The 22,389-nt window shown below is 45.9% G+C and overlaps 1 protein-coding gene across 1 annotated transcript in view; it reads left to right on the forward strand.

Moving 5' to 3' along the window:
- The first annotated feature begins 17,702 nt into the window (after nucleotides 1-17,702).
- KCTD1 (potassium channel tetramerization domain containing 1) overlaps nucleotides 17,703-22,389 on the forward strand; it is a 198,456-nt gene continuing 193,769 nt past the window's right edge. Inside the window, exon 1 of the mRNA XM_040984842.1 lies at nucleotides 17,703-17,827. Within this exon, the coding sequence (XP_040840776.1) occupies nucleotides 17,819-17,827 (9 nt within the window). The 5' untranslated portion in view covers nucleotides 17,703-17,818. The remainder of the gene's footprint in view (nucleotides 17,828-22,389) is intronic.

Genomic DNA, 22,389 nt, shown 5'->3' on the forward strand with positions numbered 1-22,389 from the left:
AGTCCTCCTGCCCTTTGCCTCTCTCCTTCCCTTCACTAATCAAAAGCAGTGAAAAATAAAGGTTCCTGAAAATTTGAAGGAAATAATAATTAAAAAAAAAAAAAAAAAAAAAGGACAACGCAGACCGGCTGGCGGAGGTTGATGAGGGGAAAAGAATTCCATATTTGAAGACACATCCTACCGGTGAGACTGGGGGCAAGAGTTTCCAATTACTGAAAGTGTGAAAATGGCAGAGCAGATATGAAATATCGTATTTGTGTTTGTTCGGTACCGAAATGAGGATCTTTCTGCCCCAAGGTCAATGTGAACAAAAAGCACAGTGACCTGGGAGGGAACGGGGCGTCAGAGTGGCTCCCACCCCCCAGTGGCTGTTCCAACCTGTGGACGCCCAGCCCCACCGTGAGCCGGAGCCTTCCCCACGCCCCAAACATCCAGTACAGCCCAGCCGGGGATGGACGCACTCCAGGGAGGGGTCGTGGTTTGTGAATGCTCTGCCACTGACTACCGTTCCCCAGGTTTCTCCTCACTGTTAGAGTATAACAATCTGGGAGTCTAAACTTGCTCTGCCTTTCCTGTCATCCTGGAGAGGCCCTGGGATACCTCTGAGACTAAGATCGAACCATCCGAAATGACTCACCTGCATATTTCACCCATCCCACAATGTTTTGGTGCAAATACTCTTTCGTACTCCCAATCCACAGCCATAGTGGAACACTCATGGGACACCTATCTTCAACTCTGCCCCCATCTCTCTCTGTCAAATACAGCAGCTTTCATGATGTACCTTTTTCCTTTTCAGAAGGAAGGAAGGAAGGAAGGAAGGAAGACACTTTCCACGCTCCCACAAGAGGTACAAATGGTGTTGTCTTTGATTCCCAGTGTAACTCAACAGGGAAGCTGTCACAATGTCCAGAGCCCATGACATCCTGCAGATGAAGGATGTTTTCAAATTTCTGGCCGCAGGAACCCACTTGGGAGGCACCAACCTTGACTTCCACATGTAACGGTACATCTACAAAAGGCGAAGTCACGGCCTCCACATCATCAATCATCCAGGGAACATGGGAGAAACCCATGCTGGCGGTGCTGGCCCTGCTGACGTCAGTGAGACATGCTTCTGGAAAACTGGCCAGAGGGCCATGCTGTTCACTGCTGCCACTGGAGCTCCTCCTGGCGCTGGCTGCTGCATTCCTGGCACCTTCACTGACAAGATTCAGGTCGCCTTCAAGCTGCTGTGCAGCCCAGGACTGACCACCAGCCCCTCACAGAGGTGTCATGCACGAACCTACCCACCATTGCTCTGTGCAACACAGACTTTGTGCTATGTGGACATTGCCGTCCTGTGCAGCAACAAGGGAGCCCACTCCATGGGTCCGACGCGGTGGATGCTGGCCCTGGAGCTTCTGTGCATGCGTGGTACCGTCTCAAAGCTGAGAGCCAGGAGCTTCTCCCAGATCTCTCTTAATGCAGGAGCCTAAAGACTTGGGGCATCCTTTGCAGCGCTGCTGGATGGGAAATGAAACAGCAATTGAATTTCCTGAGTTGCTGATACATTCTAGATATTAATCCTCCATCAGTATAAGTTTGCAAATATTTTGTCCATTCTGTTGGCTGACTGAAGTCTATGGATTATATCTTTGCTGAAGATACACTAGTTTTATTGATAGCTTTATTGAACCAAATTTCCTGTATATGTAGGTCACCCATTTAAGGTGAGTACATTTGCAATGTTGTGAAGCCATCATCACTACCTAATTTTTGAGCTATCTCCACTGTTTTCCCAGGCCTATTAGCAGGGAGCTGGATCAGCACTAGAGCAGCCAGGACTCAAACTGACACTTTTATGTGGGATGCCAGCACTACAGGCCATGGCTTAACCCACTCTGTCATAGATCCAGCCCCTACTTCATTCTTTTTCTATTGCCAAATAATAGTCCAATATATAGATATGCCTTTGTGACTGATTCATTCCCTAGTTTTGGGGTTGTCCTATTTGGAGGCCTTTCTGAATATTATTGCTATTCATGGGCAGATTTTATGTGTACATATGACTTCATCTCCCTAGGAGAGATTGATGGGTCATATTTAACATTTTGAGAAAATTAAAATTGTTATCCAAAGTGAGTGCACCGTTTTACTTTCCTTGTCAACATTGAGATCGTCGAAGACTCACTTTTTTGTGTTTGTTTGTTTGTTTTTTACTAATTACATTGCATTATGTGACACAGTTTCATAGGCTCTGGGATTCCCCCAACCCCTCCCCATGCCCTTCCCCCATGGTGGATTCCTCCACCTTGTTGCAGTATTGCAGTTCAAATTCAATCAAGATTCTCTCTTTGCAAACATATACCAAGCACAGAGTCCAACATCTTATTGTCCAGATAAATTCAATGGTTTCTTGGAGAGACCATCTCTGGTCTGAAGGCAGAGCTGGCAGAATATTATCCTGATCAATTAAAAGCCCCAACACAACATTAACAGCAATTTACAACATTATGAAATTAATTGACATGGTATTGAGTAACCAATATGTTAAAAAAAAAAGCAAGTTCTTAACCACATCCTGTGACTACTTCATTGACATTTAAATTTTAGTTTATATACAGCCAGCTTCTATACACCTTAAAATGGCTATAGGGTACTATTTAGCTGTTTCGTGTCTATTTTCATTTTAGTATTTAGCAGTTTATAGTGTTGAAGCATAGTTTTGCTGAACTTGGCAGATTTTAGGATAGTCTAAACTGGCTTATAACTCTAACAAGGCATATGTTAACAGTTGAGGTGCAGAGCAGTTTTAGGAGGGGTGTGCAGAGAAATCTTCAATACCCTAGTGAGGAGTAATTAATCTTTGTGTCCTACCAAGTAAGGTATATGCATCACAGATTTTTAAGATATGTTCTTGGACCTAACATGGTAGTCTAGTGGCTCAAGTCCTCACCTTGCATGCTCCAGGATCCCTTCCGACTCCCTGTTTGTGGCTGGGAAAGCAATAGAGGATGGTCCAAAGCCTTAGGACCCTACACCCACATGGGAGTCCCGGAAGAGACTCCTGGCTCCTGACTTCAGATCAACTCAGCTCCAGCCATTGTGGCCACTTCAAGAGTGAGCGAGTGGACAGAAGATCTTTCTTTCTGTCTCTCCCTCTCTCTGTAAATCTTCCCAATTAAAAAATATCTAAATCTTTTTTTTTCTAAGATATGTTCTTTAGGATATTCCAATACTAAGGTGAAAAAAAAAAAAAAAAGAAAGGAAAAAAGTTAACGCCAGATTCATAAAATCACCAAATTGTAAGGGCACAATTTCTCCCCTCACCTGTCAGCAACCTTCATCTGTTTCTCCTTTTCAGTTGTTTTTTCTAATGTATCCTGGCCTTTGTATTCATTTATTTACTCAATAGCAAGTATTTATCAACTATATCCCAAGGATTATGTCGAGGCTTAGAGACACCAACGAGAAAGGGCTCGCACAGGTTCCACCTCATGGAAGCAGATGGTAATTAAATAATCCCACAAAGTGATGAGTCCAAAGGAAAATGTCAGGTAACCATGAGTGCTTGTGGCGGAGAGCACTGATTCTGTCCCAGTGAGGAAAGGGAGGTATCCAATGAGGAAGTCACAGTTGAGCTGAAGGATAAGGAGGAATTACGAGGCTTCAGAAGAAAAAACACTTTCTACATAAAAGAGACATCTCCTGTGTAAAAGTCCTGGAGTTATAAGCTGAGTTTGGAGACTAGCAGCTCCTGGGGTTATGAGCTGCTGGGAGACTAGCAACCCAGAAGTGGATGGGAGAAACCCCATAAGGATGCAGAGGGAGATGGACCAAATCAAGCAGGGTCTTGAGAGATTTGGGATTTAACTCCAAGGACAGGGATAAAGCATTAACAAGGTATGTTATCTACAAAATATCCACTGAGGGCCAGGTCCATTTCATCAGCAGCAAAAGTCTCTGGTGTCAGAAAGCACAAGAAGAGCGTCTTTGTGCCCCCAAACTACAGCATCTCCTGAGCACAAAGGGCAGAGATGATACCTCTACTGAACAGCTATGAGCACTGATTGGCTGGCTGGTTTTCGGTATCTGAGATGGATGGCTCAGGTTCACACTCTTCTCAAGCTTTTCTTATGGTCCAGGCAGTTATGACTGTAGCACTTAACCATGGATGTGAGGTTTAGAATTTTACATCAGCCGAGACCTTTGTTGACTCCCAAGGACATTTGGAATTAAGCCAGCCAAGGGTAATCAATTCTGATGCTTTAGGCTATGCGACCACCCGTGGGTCTTGGGAGAGAGACTTCCTGTTGTATATAAAACGGTACAATTGGCTTTGAGTGTGACGGTCTCCCTCTCTCACTGATGTATTACACAGTGGCCTCTGCCAGAGGCAAGGTGCCTGACGACCCAGAGCAGGATCCAAAGCAGTTAAGGAAATCTTAGATTCATTAAGTAATGAAAGAATTGGTCAAAACAATTTCCTTTTTCTTCCTCAAGAGGAATTGTTCCATCTCTGTCTGCTGTTCATGTGAAACTGCATATAGAGACAGCATACAGGCCAAGAAAAAAATGAAGAAACACAATTTGGAAGTGTTAAACTTCGACCTCAGACTTTTCTATGATGTATGTCCGGTCAGGCAGTGTAAAGCCTTTATCCTAATAAACAGTCAAGTTTCACTGAAGATGAAGTTTAGAGAAATAACCACAGAATGAAAGAGCACACAATTTCCTTTGAATAGTGGCTACGCTGAGTACACAGCCTGCCTGGGGAAGGTGGTATGAGCACTGATGTTGGCATATTCTACTCTCATTAGGAAACACAGACAGTCAAGGTTCTCCAAAATCAAGAACCAGATACACAGTCCTCTCCAAATTGCTTTGATTGGAAAGCACCTTGCTGTTTATTTGTCACCAATGGCGAAAGAAGGGAGGCACCAGGAAGGAAAAAAATGGTGGCATGCAAGATAAAACCTTGGGGATGAAGTAAAACAAGTATCCAAAGAATGAAGGCATTTCTTTTCATCCTCTCAAGTTTATCAGCACCCATTCAGCCCCCAGTCCTCCGGCATCAGACCCTGTAACCTAAGCCAAGTGACATGGTTAGGTTCAGGATTAGGGTTGCAGGAGTCTTATCAGTGTAAGAATTTGGGAATGGGTTTCCTGTTACTTTCCCTCCTGACTGCCTTCCCTGTCTCTCATATTTGTTGAAAAATATGTGGGGCTGGGAAAGAGGAAAAGCCAACCTCACCACTAATAGCTGCTCTTCCTTCAGGGCAAAGTTGCCCTTTCTAGCTCATTCGCAGGACTGACATTGCCCTGAGGTCTGCCCAGGCAGCTGTGCCTTGTCTGTTGCCTCTTGGGTTACAGGTTTCACTAACCCACCTACGAATGAACTTGCTCACTTCTTCCAAGAACCAAGCTCACCAGGGACTGGCAAGGGGCGTTACAGTAACCACAAAAGTCAAGGTCTTCACAGAAAAAAAAAAAAAGGAGTCACTAGTTTTATGATTCAGATGAAGAGCTTCATACCCCCAGGAATCAAGGAATGGGTTGGCCTTGTTTTCCCATTTAACTTGCTGAACATTGTGCTACAGAAGAGATTAGTGACAAGTTATTCAATGTTTAAGTTTAAATATGCTCCCTTTCAAAAATTGCATACATTTTATTTTTGATAATTTGTGCATATCTGATTAAGGTGCGAAGGGCTAAGGGCTGGAGGAAAGTGGGTGAGACTGTTGTTTCCACATTGTCTTTTTTCCTTCTTGTATCTGAGAAGTGAGAGACAAGCAGGGAAGCCACACCCAGCCGCCGTGCCATCCCAGGTTCACTGATGGGGCTAACGATGCCCTTTTAAGAGCCTGTTTTGTTTAGGAAACCGTAGATGCGTCAGAAGAAAGAGAATTGAGAGAAAGAAAAGAAAAAAAATGGTTACAAACAATCCACATGCTAGGCTTCATCTGGTAGAAAGGTCACTGGTCTTGGAGTCAGAAGACTCCTCCACTTGTCACATATTTGGGGAGTCATTCTTTCGCTTTTCTCATCTCCGAAAAAATTGAGAAAGAACCCCGGGTGAGAGATATTGCAGGAAAGCAATTGGTTGTGGTTTCTAAATTATACAAGAGGAAATCCTCATTGTCTCAGTCAAGTTAAGAAGAAAAGAAAGTGACAACAGGAAACCAACCAGACTGAGCGAAAGAATTTCAGGGCTTGGTAAGATTAAATAGATTAAAATATAAACTCCAATCTGACTCAAGATGCTTTGAAATGAAACATGTCGCCTAGAGTGCAGATGAACATTATCCTCTTAATTTACTCTTTCTGGTTCTTCAGAGACTGACAATGAGAACTTGCGACTTCCCCGAGCTGAAAGCAGGGAAGGGGAAGGTGGTTGTGCATCTCCTCCAGCAGCTCGCCCAGTCCCACTTCCTATTGGCCTGCAGACAAGAAGGCTGCTTGAATGTGGGTGTGGCCCTTAATAGATCCATTATCAATATTAATTTGTCCTCAAATTTCTTCCATGCTCTTAATTCTTTCTACATCAAACACAAGGACAAAACTTGGTGCTGAAGGATTCTTTGCTTTTTTTTTTTAAACACACTTCTGAGAGAACCAAAAATATATGTGTATATATATATATATATATATATATATGCACACACACACACACACACACACACGGGGGGGGGGGGTGATAAGCTGAATCTAGAAAAGCGTGCTTGTCAATGTGATTACAACAGGCCACACTGCCATCCACACCAGTGTTACTCACAAAGAAACCGTAAGAAATAATAAGGAAATGCAGAGGTCAGTTTTTAGGTTGAATAAATCTAAAATCAGGGAGGGGCACCTTTATGAGCAATGAAGAAATAAGATAAAGACATGTCCTTACTCTAAAATCTTGGGGCCAGCGTTCACTTAACAGTACCAGCATGTCATTTGGACCAGTTTCAGTCTCAGTTGCTCCTTTTCTTATCCAGCTCCCTGCTCATGGCCCGCAAAAACAGCAAAGGATGGCTCAAGCCCCTGGGCCCCTTCACCCACATGGGAAACCCAGAAGAAGCACCTGCTGCCTGGCTTCAGATCAGCTCAGCTCTAGCCATTGCAGCCCTTTGGGGAGTGAACTAACGGGAAGATCTTCCTATCTTCTTCTCTCCCTTCTCTCTGTAACTCTATCTTTCAAATAAAAAAAAAATCCTTTAAAAAATTAAAGTTAAAAAAATCTAGAGGCTGCTTGGGGTTGGCACAGCAAGCTAACCTTCTGTCTGTGGTAAAAATAACTCACTCAGACACTGATTCATGTCCTGGATGCTCTACTCTCCATCCAGCTCCCTGCCTGTGGCATGGGAAAGAAGCTGAGGACAGCTCAAGTGCCTGGGTCTCTGCACCTGCTTAGGAGACCCAGAAGAAGCACCTGGCTTGCCCCATTCAAAACTGGACCAGCTCCCGTGGTTGTGGCCATTTGGGGAGTGAATTAATGGATAGAAGATCTCTCTGTTTCTCTTTTCTATAAATCTTAATTTCAAATAAAAATAAATAAGTCTTTAAAATCTAGAGACATCTTTTACTATTGCTGCTAGAATTAAAAACAAAAACAAAATCCTCTACTTCTGGGAAATAAAAGGGCACCAATAAAACTGTAACAGGCTGCTGTGAAGCCAACAGAAGCAGGCATCTATATTGACTGGATAAATCTAGGCATCTTTAGACCACTATAAGAGTAAAGCAAATAATAAGAAATGTTGTAACTGCACCCAACTCAGTCCAAACCCCAAAGCCAATTCAAAAGGCATACTGTAGATCTCTGCTTCATGATTCTAAGTACCAGGTTAGTTCATTATTTCATTAACCTGAACACTGTTGCAGATTTTATAGAAGGCATGTGTAAAATATTGTCAGGAGGCCTGTATGGTGGCAGAGCAAGCTAATCCTCTGCCTGTGGCACCAGCATCCCCTAGGGGCACCAGTTCGTGTCCTGGCTGCTCCATTTCTAATCCAGCTCCCTGATTATAACTGGGAAAGCAGCAGAGGAGAATCCAAGGCCTTGGGTACCTGCACCCATGGGTGATCCAAAGAAACCTCCTCACTCCCAGCTTCAGCCCAGCCCATCTCTGGCGATTATGGCCATTTGGAGAGCGAGGCAGCAGATGGAAGATCTCTCTTGTTTTCTCTCTCTCTCTCTTACTCTGACTTCCAAGTAAAATAAATAAGTCCTTTCTTTTTAAAAAATAAATAAAATAAAGCATTGTCAAACACTAGGTTGCTTTGCCTACATTATTTCACATGTCCAGATATACCACTCAGCAACTTTCAGATGTGTGACTCAGACTAAAGTGTTCATTCCATAGTGAAAAAAAATCTGCAATGAAAGGAGCGTTTAAACTGCACTGGCAAAAGAATGGGCTGTGTTCTATGTGAGTCCACACTGGAGGTGGGTCTTCAGTGTAATGCGGTAGTCAAGAATGAGCCTTGGGTATTCTGCCCGATATTGGGAAAAGCCACTGGAACCAAACGTAACTCATTTGCCTGTTATGGGTTAATTCTAATTAAGAAGGAAATCAGAAAAGTGAGTATCTTGCTTTGTTTTGCTGTTTTGGTCTTTCTCCCACTCATCTGTTTTTGTTTCTAGAGTCCAACATTTTCACAGTTTGTTTTTTTTTTTTTTTAAAGATTTATTTATTTTTATTGGAAAGGCAGATTTACAGAGAGAAGGAGAGACAGAAGGGAAGATCTTCCATCTACCAGTCCACTCCCCAAATAGTCAGAACAACTGGAGCTGAGCCATCCAAAGCCAGGAGCCAGGAGCACCTCTGGCTCCCCAACATGGGTACAGCGGCCCAAGGCTTTGGACCATCCTCCATTTCCTTCCCAGGCCATACACACAGGAAATGCTGGGAACAGCAGGAACATGAACCTGCGCCCATATGGGAATGCAGGTGCTTGCAACAGAAGGATTAGCTAATTGAGCCATTGCAGGCTATTCAATTTTTTAAAATTTGCAGTAAGAGATGCATAAAATGTGTCATTTCCACCATTCTTAAGTATTCAGCTCAGTGGTGTTAAAGATGGATTTTGATGCCAAGCAGCCATCACTGCCTCTGTCTCCCCAGACCGTTCCCATTTTCTTGAATGGAAACTCTATGCCCGTTAGAGAACTCCCCATTCCTTCTTCTCAGTCCTTAATAACCCCTTTTTACTTTCCATCTCTACAAATGTGACTATTCTTAAAAATCCACAGACGTGGAATCATAGTATCCATCCTTTCGTTTCCACTATACTTTGAGATGGGCTAGAGAATCTACACGGAGACATCACCAAGCTTCAGTGTAATTAATAAAAGCAAACAACAGATATCTGTTAACACAGACCATTTTGCAGGTTTGGCGATCAATGCTTTTCCTATGCTGTCTTTCTTTAATTTACAAGGAGAAGTTTTAAATTTTGCATTTGCTGCAAACCAGAAATGGCATCAATAGTCAGTAATGCTTTACCTATCAAAAGAAGCAAAAAGCAAAACACAGGCTCCTGGGTTGCCATCACCATCTTGCAAGCTCTTTTGCAGAGCTTCTGCTTTGTTTGAGGGCATCAGCAATCAGAGACATCAGCAAACAGACACGAGGGCTTTGTTTTCTCAGCAGGAGCTGCTGAGTGAGGGGCACAATGGATAGCTATTTTTTTCTTTTTTAAAAATTAAGATATCCATTCTCTCCAAAGAAACCTCAGAGGGACAGATTGAGGATTTAATTTTAGAATCTCATGTCTGAGTCTCATAACCAGATGGTCTTTACACAATGGAAGTTCCCAACCATCAGTCATAATTGTTTTTATCACTATTATTATTATTAATGTTATTATTAAGAATAATGTTGAAGCCATTTCAACACCCATGTTGAATAGCCCTATCAGCCATGCACCCGTTTTAACTAGTCAGGCGTACCCGCATTAAGATCCTAGAAATGGTATCTTCTACTGATACACAGCACTTTCTTGATAGTGATTCGTTAAAGTTTGGAGAGCAATATATTTGTTTCTTCTTTAATTACAACCTTCTGATCAGATGATTTGGGGGGGGGTTAAAGGGAAAAGAAAGAACACATTGATGATTCTTGTTCTTAAATTTTATGTTTTTAGCCATGGTATGATTCCACTGGATAAGCTTTACAGGGTTTTCAGAGGTGGAGCACAGGAAGGTTTTTTAAAAATTGAAATATGACATCCGTATCATTAGGGTTTTAAAGTTAGTAATGTGCTTAAGGCAGATTTTTTATGGTTAGCAAAGCTGAGAGGTTCTGACACCCAAAGGATGCACAAAGAGATAACTTACATAAATGTATATGGTGCCCTGGAGGGGCCGCGATTGTATTATGGGGATTCTCATGGACAGCCTTGATTCAGACAGTGGAACAGTGAAGCAAAGCTAAGTGCTTCTGAACTGGATGGGCTGTGCATGAGAGCCGTCGCACTGCAAGTACAAGCACCTTCCGCGCCGGCTGTCTGACAAGGAAGGGCTGGAATACGTTAGTCATACAAAATATCTAACGAATGTTCACCTGATTTTAAATGTTTCTTTAGAAGAGTCACTGCGCAGCTTTACAATAGATGGCCAAGCAGGTTGCAAGGAGCAGGCTGGAAATGATCGTGTTTAAAGCACAGGAGTTCATAGAGGACGGCTTGCTGTGACTGATGGGCTGCGTGGACTTCTGGAGGTTTCGTTCCACCTTAGACTTCATTTCTTTCTATTCTCAGAATTACATTTTTCTTTTTTTTTTTTCAGATTTTGTTTTTAAAGTGCTTGCTGGTGCTAATTTTGTAATTCCTGAAAGGCAAAAAGCAAATAATTATGAAGAAAGAGGTTCATGGCAGAATTCTAGTCAAGTCCCACATCTTACACAACTAATTATCCAAAGTGCTTAATTAAATGTTTTACATGTGTGAAGCAGTCTTGTCAAAGTCATGACTCCTCAGAGGAACCAAGAGTGTGTTCCCTGGTAAGCCAGTAGCAGCGCAAACAGAAGGCCTTTCACAGCCAGAATGAAGAAGGTCTCATTTCCTCCACCTTCTGAAACAATGGGATGCCCATATAATTTCTACATGAAATAAGCATAAGATTTTGTTGTTATGTGTAAAAAGCAGTAGTTCCTGAGATCTCAATTAAGTCACATCCTTCCCTTGCATGAAATCCCCTTCTGAGCTAGTAATGTGTACTTTTTTATGGTGATGGTTATTATTTTGGTTTAGATTATTATTATTATTATTATTATTACTTCTTTGAAAGGTAGAATTATTTATTGGTTCATCCCCCAGATGGCCACAACAACCAGGGTTGAGACGACACCAAAGCTGTGTCCCCCATAGGATGTAAGTCCCAAGCACTTGGGCCATCCCTCACTGGTGTCTCAGCCGCCTTACCAGGGAGCTGAGTTGGAAATGGAGCAGTCTGGGCTCTGTCAGGTGGTCATATGGGATGCTGGCGCGGCGGGCAACAGGCCTCCCTGCTTTTGCACAGCTCTTGCTTCTGTGCTAGTAACGTAAACAGGAGCCCAGTGTGAGGCATGCTATTCACTCCACAATACTGCAAACTATCCCAACGCTCATCACGACCATTCACTGGGACCTTAACCATGTGCTGAGAACAAGTCTAAGTATTTTCTACAAATTATTTGATTTATTAAAAAAAAAAAAAACTCTTCAAGCTGCGAGTTTCCATTCATATTTTATGGCTGAAGAAATTAAGAACCAGATTATGCTGCAAGTTAAAACGGTCAAGCTGTGGCACAGAAGGCAGTCACCACCAGTGACACCAGCATTCCATTTTGGACACTGGTTTGAGTCCGGCTGCTCCATTTCTGATCCAGCTCCCTGAGAGTGGGTCTAGTTAAGCAGGAGGAGACGTCGTGGCCTCCTATATCCACATGAAAGACCCAGAAGAAGCTCTTGGTTCCCGGTTTTGATATAACCAAGCCCCCCTGGTTGTTGTGGCCTGAAAGGATAGACCAGAGAGCGAAAGATATTTCTCTGTCACTCCCTCTCTCTCTCTCTCTTGCTCTGTAACTCTGCCTTTCAAATAAAGTAAGTCTTTTCAAAAGAGAAAGAAAGATGGCAAGAGAGAGAGAGAGAGAGAAAGAAGGAGGGAGGGAGGACGGGAAGAAGGCAGGAAAGAAGGAAGGAAGGAAGACAAAAAGCAAGGATAGTGACAACTTTAACTCAAAGAGTGGCAGAGTGGTGTGAATGGGTGGGTGTGTGTGTGAAGGCAGAGAGAAAGAAATATCTCACATCCACTGGTTCACTCCCCAAATGATTGTAACGGCCAGGCAGAGGGCTGGAGTGGCTCCCAAGGGCTGGCCGGGGCCTCAAGAACTTGGGCCGTCTTCCTCTGTCTTCCCAAGTGCATTGGCAGAACGCTGGATGAGAAGCAGCAGCAGTAGCATTCCAAAATGAGAGGCTTGTGTCTCAAGAGATGGCTTAACCTGCTGGGCCTCAACACTCAAACAGAAATCCCACTGGCAATTATTAAAAATGCAGAAAATTACTTATTCAAAATTCAAAATATTTCCACAAAGTTGTTAATCTTTTTTAATCTCAAAGGTGGCAGAGGGAGAGAGAAGGAGGAGAATCTTCCAATCGCTGGTTCACTCTCCCAAATCCCTACAAAAACTGAGGATGCGCCAGGTTAGAGCCCATGGTCAGAAACTTAATCTAGGATCCTTATGTGGGCAGCAGGGACCAAAACACTTAAAGCTTTTAGCCCTACCAGGCAGGGTGCACAGTACAAGAAAACTGAAATTCAGAAGCAAAAGCTATGCGAGCATCAGGCATTCTGATATGGATGCGGGTGTCCCCACAGGAGTCTCTACCGCAACAAATGCCTACTCCTGGCAGAGATTTTTTAAACGCCAATAACAAAGAGTGATGCTACACCACTTTCTTCTGCTTCCTTCTGGATGAACTTTACTCCGCCGAATATGGTCAGGCTGTATGTATTCATAGATTTCCCATGTCACATCATAATATGAAATTATAATCGGTGTCCTCTTTGAGCAATGAATCAGAAAGAAAAGAAACCTTGGTAAAAGACAAAATTGATTCAAGGGTCTCAACACACGACCTTGATCCAGCCTTCTATTTCTGAAATATGGGTGAGAATGCTTTCCATCGTCAGAGCTGCAACTGTTAGACCACTGGCCTCAAGTGTGACACCGCAGGCTCTTCACATGGACAATGACGGGGAAAAGAAGTGAGCATTCCACAGCCTAATTATAAACAGGTGGTGGCTGAGGCCAAACTCCAGGAATTACAAACCCATTCTGTTTGAGCTCATTAATGCTTCTATTCAACTCCAGGAAAATGTGCACATTCCATAGCATTATAGAGAGTTTCAGGATGGCTGATAAAAAACAGGTGATTTTTTTTTAAAAAGCCTCAGAAGTAAATAAAATGTCATTGGCCTTCCTGTGTTTCAAAGCCTCTTGTGGTGGTCACAGGTGGATCCTCCTGGGGCAGTGACAGAAATATTGTCCTTTAGGGGTCACGCAGGAGGAAAGTGTGGCAGCCTCGCCATGGCTGGTGATACTCATGTGCGTTCAGGTTGAATCCAAGCACTGAGGCCTCTCTCCTTTTCCTAATGGAACATGCAATGGAGTTTTAAAATGTGATCTGGGTGTCTGGCTGCTTCAGTGGAGGGTGCTTCAATTTCACATTTCATCTCAGCAACTAATGTCCATATCTTGTCAAATTACCACCCAGAATGTACTGCAGGGCTACCCTGAACAAAGCCATGGTGTTGTGCGAGAACTTGCCATGTGAGGGATCGGTGACCACAATGAGACCAAATGAGCTGTCTCGCATTAACAGCAGAAACCGGGGCCCTGAAGGAACATCTTGTTTTCTCTTCCACAACAGTCAGAGGGCTATACTTCTCCAGCAAGCCCCTGAGTGCAATTCACAATACCCCATCATTGTCTTTATGCCTTTAAAACTGCAGGGTTTAATTTAGAGTGAGACCCTGGAAGATGAAAACAGACGTCCTTGTTTCCTTCTGATGGCTTTCTGGCTGACAATTTTATTGTCATTGTCTTTGGTGTTGCTAATTGTTGTTAGACTGCTGGTCTCACTTCAGTTAATTATTTTAGAAGAAGGCTAGAATAATTTCATTTTTTAAAAATGATGTATTTATTTTGATACCACAGTAAGAGAGACAGAGAGAGCGAGAGCTCCTACCTGCTGCTTCATTTCCCAGATGGCAGCATCAGCCAGCACTTGGGTCAGGCTGAAGCCAGGAGCCAGGAGCTTCCTCCAGATCTTCTGCATGGGTGTCAAGGTCCCAAGCACCTGGGCCACCCTCTGATACTTTCCCCAGACCATTATCAGCAGGGAACTTGGTTGGAAGTGGAGCCGTCAGGATATCAACCTGAGCCGATATCAAATACCAGCTTGGAAGACTTAAGGTTTATGTGCCATGACACAATGCTGGTCCCTAGGATTTTAATGTCCTCTTCTTCCAGATTTATTTTTGATTGGAAAAAAAAAATGAACAACCAATCCAAAGCAAACATTACAGATATTAGAAAATGCAGAAGTTCACTTTTACAGTATAAATTAGATTAGAAAGTTCTTTCAAGTCATCTCAGTGCTTCAAAGGCTAATTAAAGTTCAAGTTCATCTTTTACACTCAGTAAGATATGGACCTAAGCTTTTTACACACTCTTCCATGAAGTAAGCTGTCGTCACTTTCGATTTGAAGGTTTTCTCTTTGCTTTGTGCTGCACAGAACAAAGTCAATTTTAAACATATTTCATAGATTTTATTATTTTATAGTTTTCATCAACCACAATCTAAATCATAAACTTTAACTCTAATTCACTAAGCTATAGCTTCAGCTTTGTGACCTCTTTAAATTCCGGAAAACTAAGATTCTCCCACCATCATCAAATGAGAATTGCATGACCACAAATTCAGTGATCAACCCAAGACCCTGGACCACTGTAAAATGCCAATGACCGGGACCCAATGCGGTAGCCTAGCAGCTAAAGTCCTTGCTTTGCATGCACAGGGATCCCATATGGGTGCCGCTTCATGTCCTGACTGCCCTACTTCCCATCCATCTCCCTGCTTGTGGCCTGGGAAAGCAATAAAGTACAACTCAAAGCCTTGGGACCCCGCACCTGCGTGGGAGACCTGGAAGAAGCTCCTGGCTCCTGGCTTTGGATCAGCTTAGCTCTGGCCGTTGCGGCGTGGAGAAATCTGACTTTCCAACAAAAATAAATAAATACATTTTTTAAAAAGTCCAACAGTGGTCTAATTGTCTTTATTTAAAACGTCATCTTTTTGATATCATTCAAGAATATTAAAATGATGTGGAAAGTTAACATTTCAGAACTTTAACTTTTTCAAATAAAATCTTCCTTCTTCAGAGCAGTCATCCTGGGGAGCACAGCACTGCCCTAGCAGTGACTCCTTATTGAGACCTGCCCTTATTCCCGCGAGGAACCAAGAGGTTAACCGGCCTTCCCGTTCTCAGGTGTGCTTTCTGTTTTGATTCTAAACGGCGTCAGCTGTCGTCATCATCACCTACTCCCCAGCCTGCTGCTATCATTTCCAAAAGTTCAACCATCAACAAATATCTGTTGTCATGAAATATATTTAAAAGATCGTGCTACAGGCTCCGAGGGCAGAAGGGAAATTCCAAAAAGTATGTTTTCCACCATATGAGCCCCATTCAGAATGCCCAGCCCAACTTCCCAGGGCGAATGCTTTCAGAGAGGATCCACTCTCCTTTTCTCTCCTCCTGCCTCTTGTCACCTGGTCACTGATGGCCAGCTGCTGACCTCGGCCAAGCTGCCTGACTGCACTCATCTGTTATAATGATCTACAAATACCAGAGGCCTACGAAACACCTTCCCAGCTCCATCATTTCGGGGTGATGCTGTAGAGTTCTCCATGGTACACACAGTGTTCTCCTTCCAGGTCACTGGGGGCCATAGCTTTAGCACATGCAGTCAGCACCCCGACCATCAGGGCAAGTTTCTTCCATGGTCTCTTTGCTTCCAGCTTTGCCCTCTGAAGTTAACGGTGCTATTTGCAGGATTTCATGGACCTTAAACTTTTCACTGCTGATCAGAGAATGAATCTACACCAGCTACGGAGGAGAGAGGAGTAGAAGGAAGGCAATGTTGTAACCCTTTTCCTTTTTCTTCTTATAGGGCATGGATATTCTCAAACCAGACAATCATGCCGTGAACTTGTAACCTTCAAGAACCTACCAACACCCCTGATTCTCATTAAGACATTAATCTCTCATATCATTACAGCACTTATCTGATTGGCCCTGTTTTTTTAAAGGTTGGCCCTTCCTTTTTCGGCTGCTATTACTGCAGTTGCTCACCTTAAAGGTAAATGATGGTTAGAAAAGATTTCCTGTGAAATCCTGCCAGTTGCAGGTATTTGCAGGATGTGCCTGATCCAATTTAGGATTTTTTTTTAAAGTATCCTTGACCTTACAACCTGGTCTTTTTCACAAGAAATGTCAGAAGTCTTCGAATTAATGAACTGTAAAGTGCTCAAAACCACTCCATTTCCCAAACTGTCCTGCATGGATACAACACTAATGGGAGGTGATCCCCGAGTTTACAAGCAAATATCCCATCCCACCTAAAAATCAATGAAGGCACCGACTGGCTCAGGCACAACCATCCTTTTGAACAAAGACCTGGAGAGGGAAGAAGCAAGGCAGGTCAGAATCAGAGCTACAGTCTGGTGGAGACGAGCTTGTGTTCGTCTCTAGCTCTAAGCAGCACTTCCGTCACATAATGGAATGCCACAACCCCCCCATCAAAGACACCAGCTGGAAGCAAGCTTGGAGAGAAGCGTGGAGGCTGGGTGTGCCGAGAGGGGCCAAGCACATCTGAATGGCAGGTCCTCGCTGCACCTAATGCAGGTTTTGTTTTCTTTTAGTTTTGTATTTTTTTTTTTAATGTGGTGTAACTCCTTCAACCTTTTTGCAATTCTGCATGGTTGAACATTTGAAGTGAGTTTGTGTATCACCCCAGGTAGTGATTCAGACCTGATTGGGGCAAAGCAGACTGCCTGTGCTGGTTTTTATTCACATCATTTGGGACGCTGTGTCGCCGGAGGAACCAAAAAAGCGCAGCTCTGTTGCCAAATTATCACCTCCCCTTTGATCAGACAGGGCGGTGATCCTCCTCAACAAGTTGTGCGACCTTAATGCAACAGCAATGTCAGGTCAACTTGAGAAAGTGAAGAGAGAGCCCTAAACACAAATAAAAAGAAACAACCAACAATCCTTATAATTATCATCATCTGCTGCTTTTCCCTCTTTTGGCAAAGAAACACTCCATCCATTTGCAGAAATCGCCCGGGGAAACGTTACATCAAAACTAATCACAACGATTAAAATCAGCTTTTCTGTGCAAGACGAGGGTAAAAAGCAAGTTGGAGGCTGCAATGAGACTGTTTTTCCACCAAAAAAAAAATCTGGAAAAAAATTGTATATGTATATTTCTCTATGCATATATGTAGAGCTTTATTTTTGAAGGAGATCAATTGTATGCCCTGTGATCAGTTAATTTGATTTAAGTTTTATTTTGGAGATTGATTTAGACTGGAGGTAAAGGCATGAGCTAATTGTATCCTGATCCTTGCCTTGAGGGGTTTCAAAGCCCCGGAGCAACTCTTCTCTGTATTTTGTTCTGTCTACCTTAGCCAAGCTATTGCATTTCTCTCTGGTGTGGCGAGCCGAGCAGATCGCTGGGAGAGAAATCGGAAAAGGGGGGAGAGGAAAAGGAAAAGGGGACTTGGAGAGAGACTCTGTGCTTCAATGTTTCAGGTAAGATCTGACGGTTCGGGTTTGTTATTATTTGCTAAGGAGGGTACGGCTGGGACTTTGGGCGCAACTCGCTTTTACGCATGTGCCAGGCATGGGGCGAGAGCGCGGCACACTCGCACACACACAGCCCGCCACGGCGGCGGCTTGGGACCCGCTCGGACCTGCGCCCCGATCAGCGGCCGCCGCCTCCTCCGGGCTGCTCCCGCCGGCTCTTGCCTTTCTTCCTGCAGCGGGTGTGGGTGCGGGCGCGCGCGGACCGAAGGAGCGGGCGCGGCCAGTCGAGGGAATCGGGGCGGCGGGAAGCCCAGCGCGCCCGGGGCCGGGCTGCCGGAGCTCGGAGCGGAGCGGCCCCCGGCTCCCGGAGCCTTCGCCGGCCGCCTGCCCGCCTGCCCGCCGCGCCGCGCCACGCTTCCGCCGGCCGCTTCGCCGCGGCTCTCTCCCCCCGCACCGCGCTCGCTCCCTCCGCCCCCGCACCTCGCGGCTCCCTTTCTTCCCCGGCGCCGAGCCCGGAGCAGGCACCGCCGCCCTGGGCGCCCGGAGCTCGGGCGCATCGCCTGCAGGACGCGCGGGGGCGGCGATGCCCGGGGGGCTCTGCTCCCGCCGAGGCCGGAGCTGCCCGCTGCTCGCTGGCGGCCTCAGTACACCCGCTGCAAGGCGCCATTGTGGTTGCCTAGCCAAGCGGGCCTGGGGGCGGTTTATTTAATTATTTATTCTTTTTTTTTTTTTCCCCTGTCCCCTCTGCCCGGCCGGAGCGCATCGCTTCTCTTTGTGAGCCGCGGCCGGTGCCCGGTGCTGTCCGCCTTGCGTCTCGGACCGGGCGGATCCAGATCCGCCGCCTCCGCCCACCCCGTCGCCTTTAAAGCCCCTTCCCGTCCCCTCCCTGTTCCAGTGCTCCCCCCCACCCCACTCCACCTCCCTGCTTAAGAGTGCAAACGTTTCATTTATTTTGTAAAAACCTCATTCCTCTTCCTCCCCGCCGCCTCCCCTGATAAAGAGCCCGGCACATGCTCTGGATTAGACGTCTCCTTGGGAGGCGGGGACGGGGGTGGCGGGCGCCGCAGGTTACCGGCTGGGGCTCGGCCGCCTCGCCTCCCCTCCTCCCCGGGGCCCGCAGCGCCCGAGCCCGCAGCCCGCAGCCTTCCCTCCCCTGCCCCGCGGCCCAGGTCCCCTTAAAGGGGCCGCGGTTGGCGGGCGCCTGGCGTGGCCGCCGTCTGCAGCGGCGCCCGGGGCGCGGAGGCGGCGGGAGGGAGGCAGTTTGGCTCCGGTCTGACCTCTTTCCTCCCCAGCCCCCCACTGCCGCCGTCCCTCTTTCTGGAAACGCCAAGTGCGTGTGCTTCCTCGCCTGCCCCCAAGAGGGACCTGGCTGGAAAAGAAAGAGTCCGCGCCTCCTGGAAAACCAACTGGGGCGGGTGGGTGGCGCGCGCGCGTGAGGTTGAAATCACGCTGAAAGTGAGTTTGAGCCTTCCCACCCCCCTAAACAAACGTCCGGGACCAAGGTGGTGGTGGTGGGGGGCGGCAGGGCTCGGTAGATCTGGGGTGCAGGAGGAATCCTTCACCTGGGCGCGTGGCCGCCCTGCGCCCCGCAACTTGCTAGGTCTCGCAGGGCGGCTGCGTGGTTGCCTTTGTGCTTTCCAACAGTTGCACCGTCGTGGAAATGGTTTTCCGGTGCCAGAATGCTTTCGCGGCGGCCGTGCTGCGGGGTCGCCTGGGCGGTAGCCCGTTAAGTTAGCAAAGTTGCGAGGGGGTGGGGGTGGTGGCGGTCGGCTCGTGGCACCGGCCCCCGCGCGGCGAGGGTCCCCTCCGCAGGCAGGAGGTGTGGGGTCCCAGTGCTGCAGTACCTTTGGGATCGTGGAGCTGTGGGTGTGCGTGTGCGTGTACCCTCGGTGGTAGAGGCAGAGACGTAACAGTTGAACATACTCATTCTTTAAGAAGCGTTTGCCTTCTGTTTTCAATCAACTACGCTGGCAGCTAGAGATACAAGTTTATTTGCGAATACCCTCTGGCTACGGAGCATGCTTGGATTGTTTTAGCAAATTAAAAATGAGCAAAATGCTTTTACCTTCTCAGCAGTCGACTGCTTAAGAGACCTCCTGTTTTGCGTTGTGTGTGTGTGTGTGTTTTTTAGAGACACGCTTTCTGTGTCTCCCTCAAATGTCTTTTTAATGTGGAAAAGGGAGAAAATAAAGGATGTTTAAAGGCTGAGGCTTCTGCCGTAGAATGATTCACTCAGCCTGCGTCGACATCAGGGAATTCACCTGCACGTAAGGCAATCTGCAATCTAATAGCGCGCACTTGGTGCGTTTAAAATAGCGCCTGGTTCGTTCCTCTCCTGGATAATGGACAACTTGTCGGTTTGTTCCTCCGGTTTCTATTGGTGTAGCAGTTGGCTTGCTGTGGAGGGCCGACGTTTAGGAGGCTGCGCGCCGACTCCCACAGCTTGACGCAGGCGTCCCGCTGCTGCCTCATGGCAAAGAATTGTTAGCAAGTTGTTCGGATGACCCTAGGTTCCACCTTTACCGATTCGGCTGCAACTTTAAAACTTGGCACTACAACTTCGTTGGGTTGGGCTTATGCTTAGAAGAATAAAATAACTTAATTCGGCGAAAATGTTGTGTATTTGCTGGGACTGGAGGAGTGGGTTTCAAAATCAATTTCGTGAGAATCAGTGATAGTTGAGGGGGGAAAAAAAAACCCTCACTTTTCACAGTGTGCAAAAATGACTGCAGAGACAGTGCTGGTTTGGTTATGCCGGGGGCAGAGTCGAGAGTTCTCTAACACACGCTAGAGGTCTCCCTTCTAGCTGTGAAGGATTCCGCGGGTGTCATTCTTGGCCAGAGCCTACGTAGCAGGGGGCTGCGCTACAGTGGCTTGGTTCCTGTTCCTTTAAGTAATGGTGATTTGCTGCCCGTTCAGCTGACTCTGGTGTCCCCCCCCCCCCTCAGCTGGGAGAGAGCACTCAGTCATTATTATACAAATTATACCACCTAAGTGCCGGGGAAGTAACTGCGGTAAGCCTGTGTAGATGATAAAAGCGTGTTATTCAATTTGCACTCAGTAATGCAATATGGACTTTATGGCATCGAATTATTTATCCAGAGCAATTTATTTTTATGTGTAAGAGTAATTAGAGACCTATCAAGAACTTTGTGAAATTAAACTTTCATTGAGCTCCACATTTAGCAGGAACAGAAAGAGTTGTCAAGTTTTTTTGTTGTTGTTCCATTTGCATTGCTTTTTGAGTCATTCAAGGAACTGAATTTTTAATTCAACTAACGAAACATCTTGTTCCATCTTTATGTAGAACCATCACGGAAATGAAAATAAAATTTTTGGATGCAAACGTGTATGCTTAATTTTCATAGCTTTCTTATGCAGAAGTGAAAAACAATTTCCTAGGCACTGTAATAGCACCCTGACTTTTGATTCATATAAATTTCCTAAATGTAAATGATGCTTTGCTTATCGGTGAGTTTGCGTTGAGATAACTTACAGAAATCAGGACAGAGAAGAGCTTTTGAGAGTAACATGTTCTGTTTGTGGTATTCATCCATTCATTCCCCAGCTTTATTTCGCTGGATGCGAAGTCCGGTTAGGTGCTGGAGACAAACAGGAAAGAAAGAGCATTCAGTCTGTCATCACCCAGATACGCAGGCAACAATCAAATCATTGAACAACAAACAGATGGATTGCTTTGAGGGACAAGGACTGTGGGCACTCCAGTGACGTTAGCCAAAGATGACCGAGAATGAGGCCAGGACTCCAGCACTAGAAACTGAGTGATGGGGGCAAAGGAATCCGAGAGGTAGAGTTCCAGGAAGCAGCATTTGTGGAGCTGGGAGAGGCTGGGCACAGTGAGAAGGCACAGGTACAGGAGCAACTATGCTGCAAGGCCGAGCAGCTGGCTCTATCACGTGCAGGGGTGAGTGGAGAGGTTTGGGAGAGGGCCAGTTGTGACATAACGAGACAGATGCTGAAAACACAGCGAGGGCTGCACTCTGGGACCCCGAGTGGGAGGAGGAGCCTTGGGAAGGTGATTGCAGCCGCTCAGGCAAGATAAAGTGCAGTGCACTGTCAGGGGGAATTGGTGGCCTGGCAGGGGAGGTTAAGGGAACCCAGTGAAGGATTGGCTGCAGGCAAACCAGAGGAGAGACAGGCCAGGTGGACTCCTAGCTTGCGGATGACTTAAACAGACCCTGGGATGGCTGAATCCTGGACGGATTTTGTAGGTGGCGCTTCACTGCTGACAATCAGGACAGCCGCGATGACCTGCATCTCTGGTGTAGCTGGAAGCCAGAACAGCTGGCCATCCCTGCTCTGTCGGTGCAGCTTAGGGAGGGCCTGTGTGCAGCAGGTGCCCAGCTGCTTGCCTCTCATCCTGTTAGCCTCTGTGTGCATGGCATCATGAGGTGGTATCTACCCAACCCCTGCCAAGTGGGAATTCATCGTTGAAAGGAATTCCACGTTGAATCCCTGGAACCAAACCACGCCTGTGCCTTACGTACAGTCATGGTGTGTGTTACAACATTATGGATGTGGATGAGTTCACTGTTTAGCCTTATTTG

This window comes from Ochotona curzoniae, unplaced genomic scaffold (assembly GCF_017591425.1).
Source record: "Ochotona curzoniae isolate NIBS_2020 unplaced genomic scaffold, NIBS_Ocur_1.0 contig_43, whole genome shotgun sequence".
Classification (NCBI taxonomy): Eukaryota; Metazoa; Chordata; class Mammalia; order Lagomorpha; family Ochotonidae; genus Ochotona; species Ochotona curzoniae.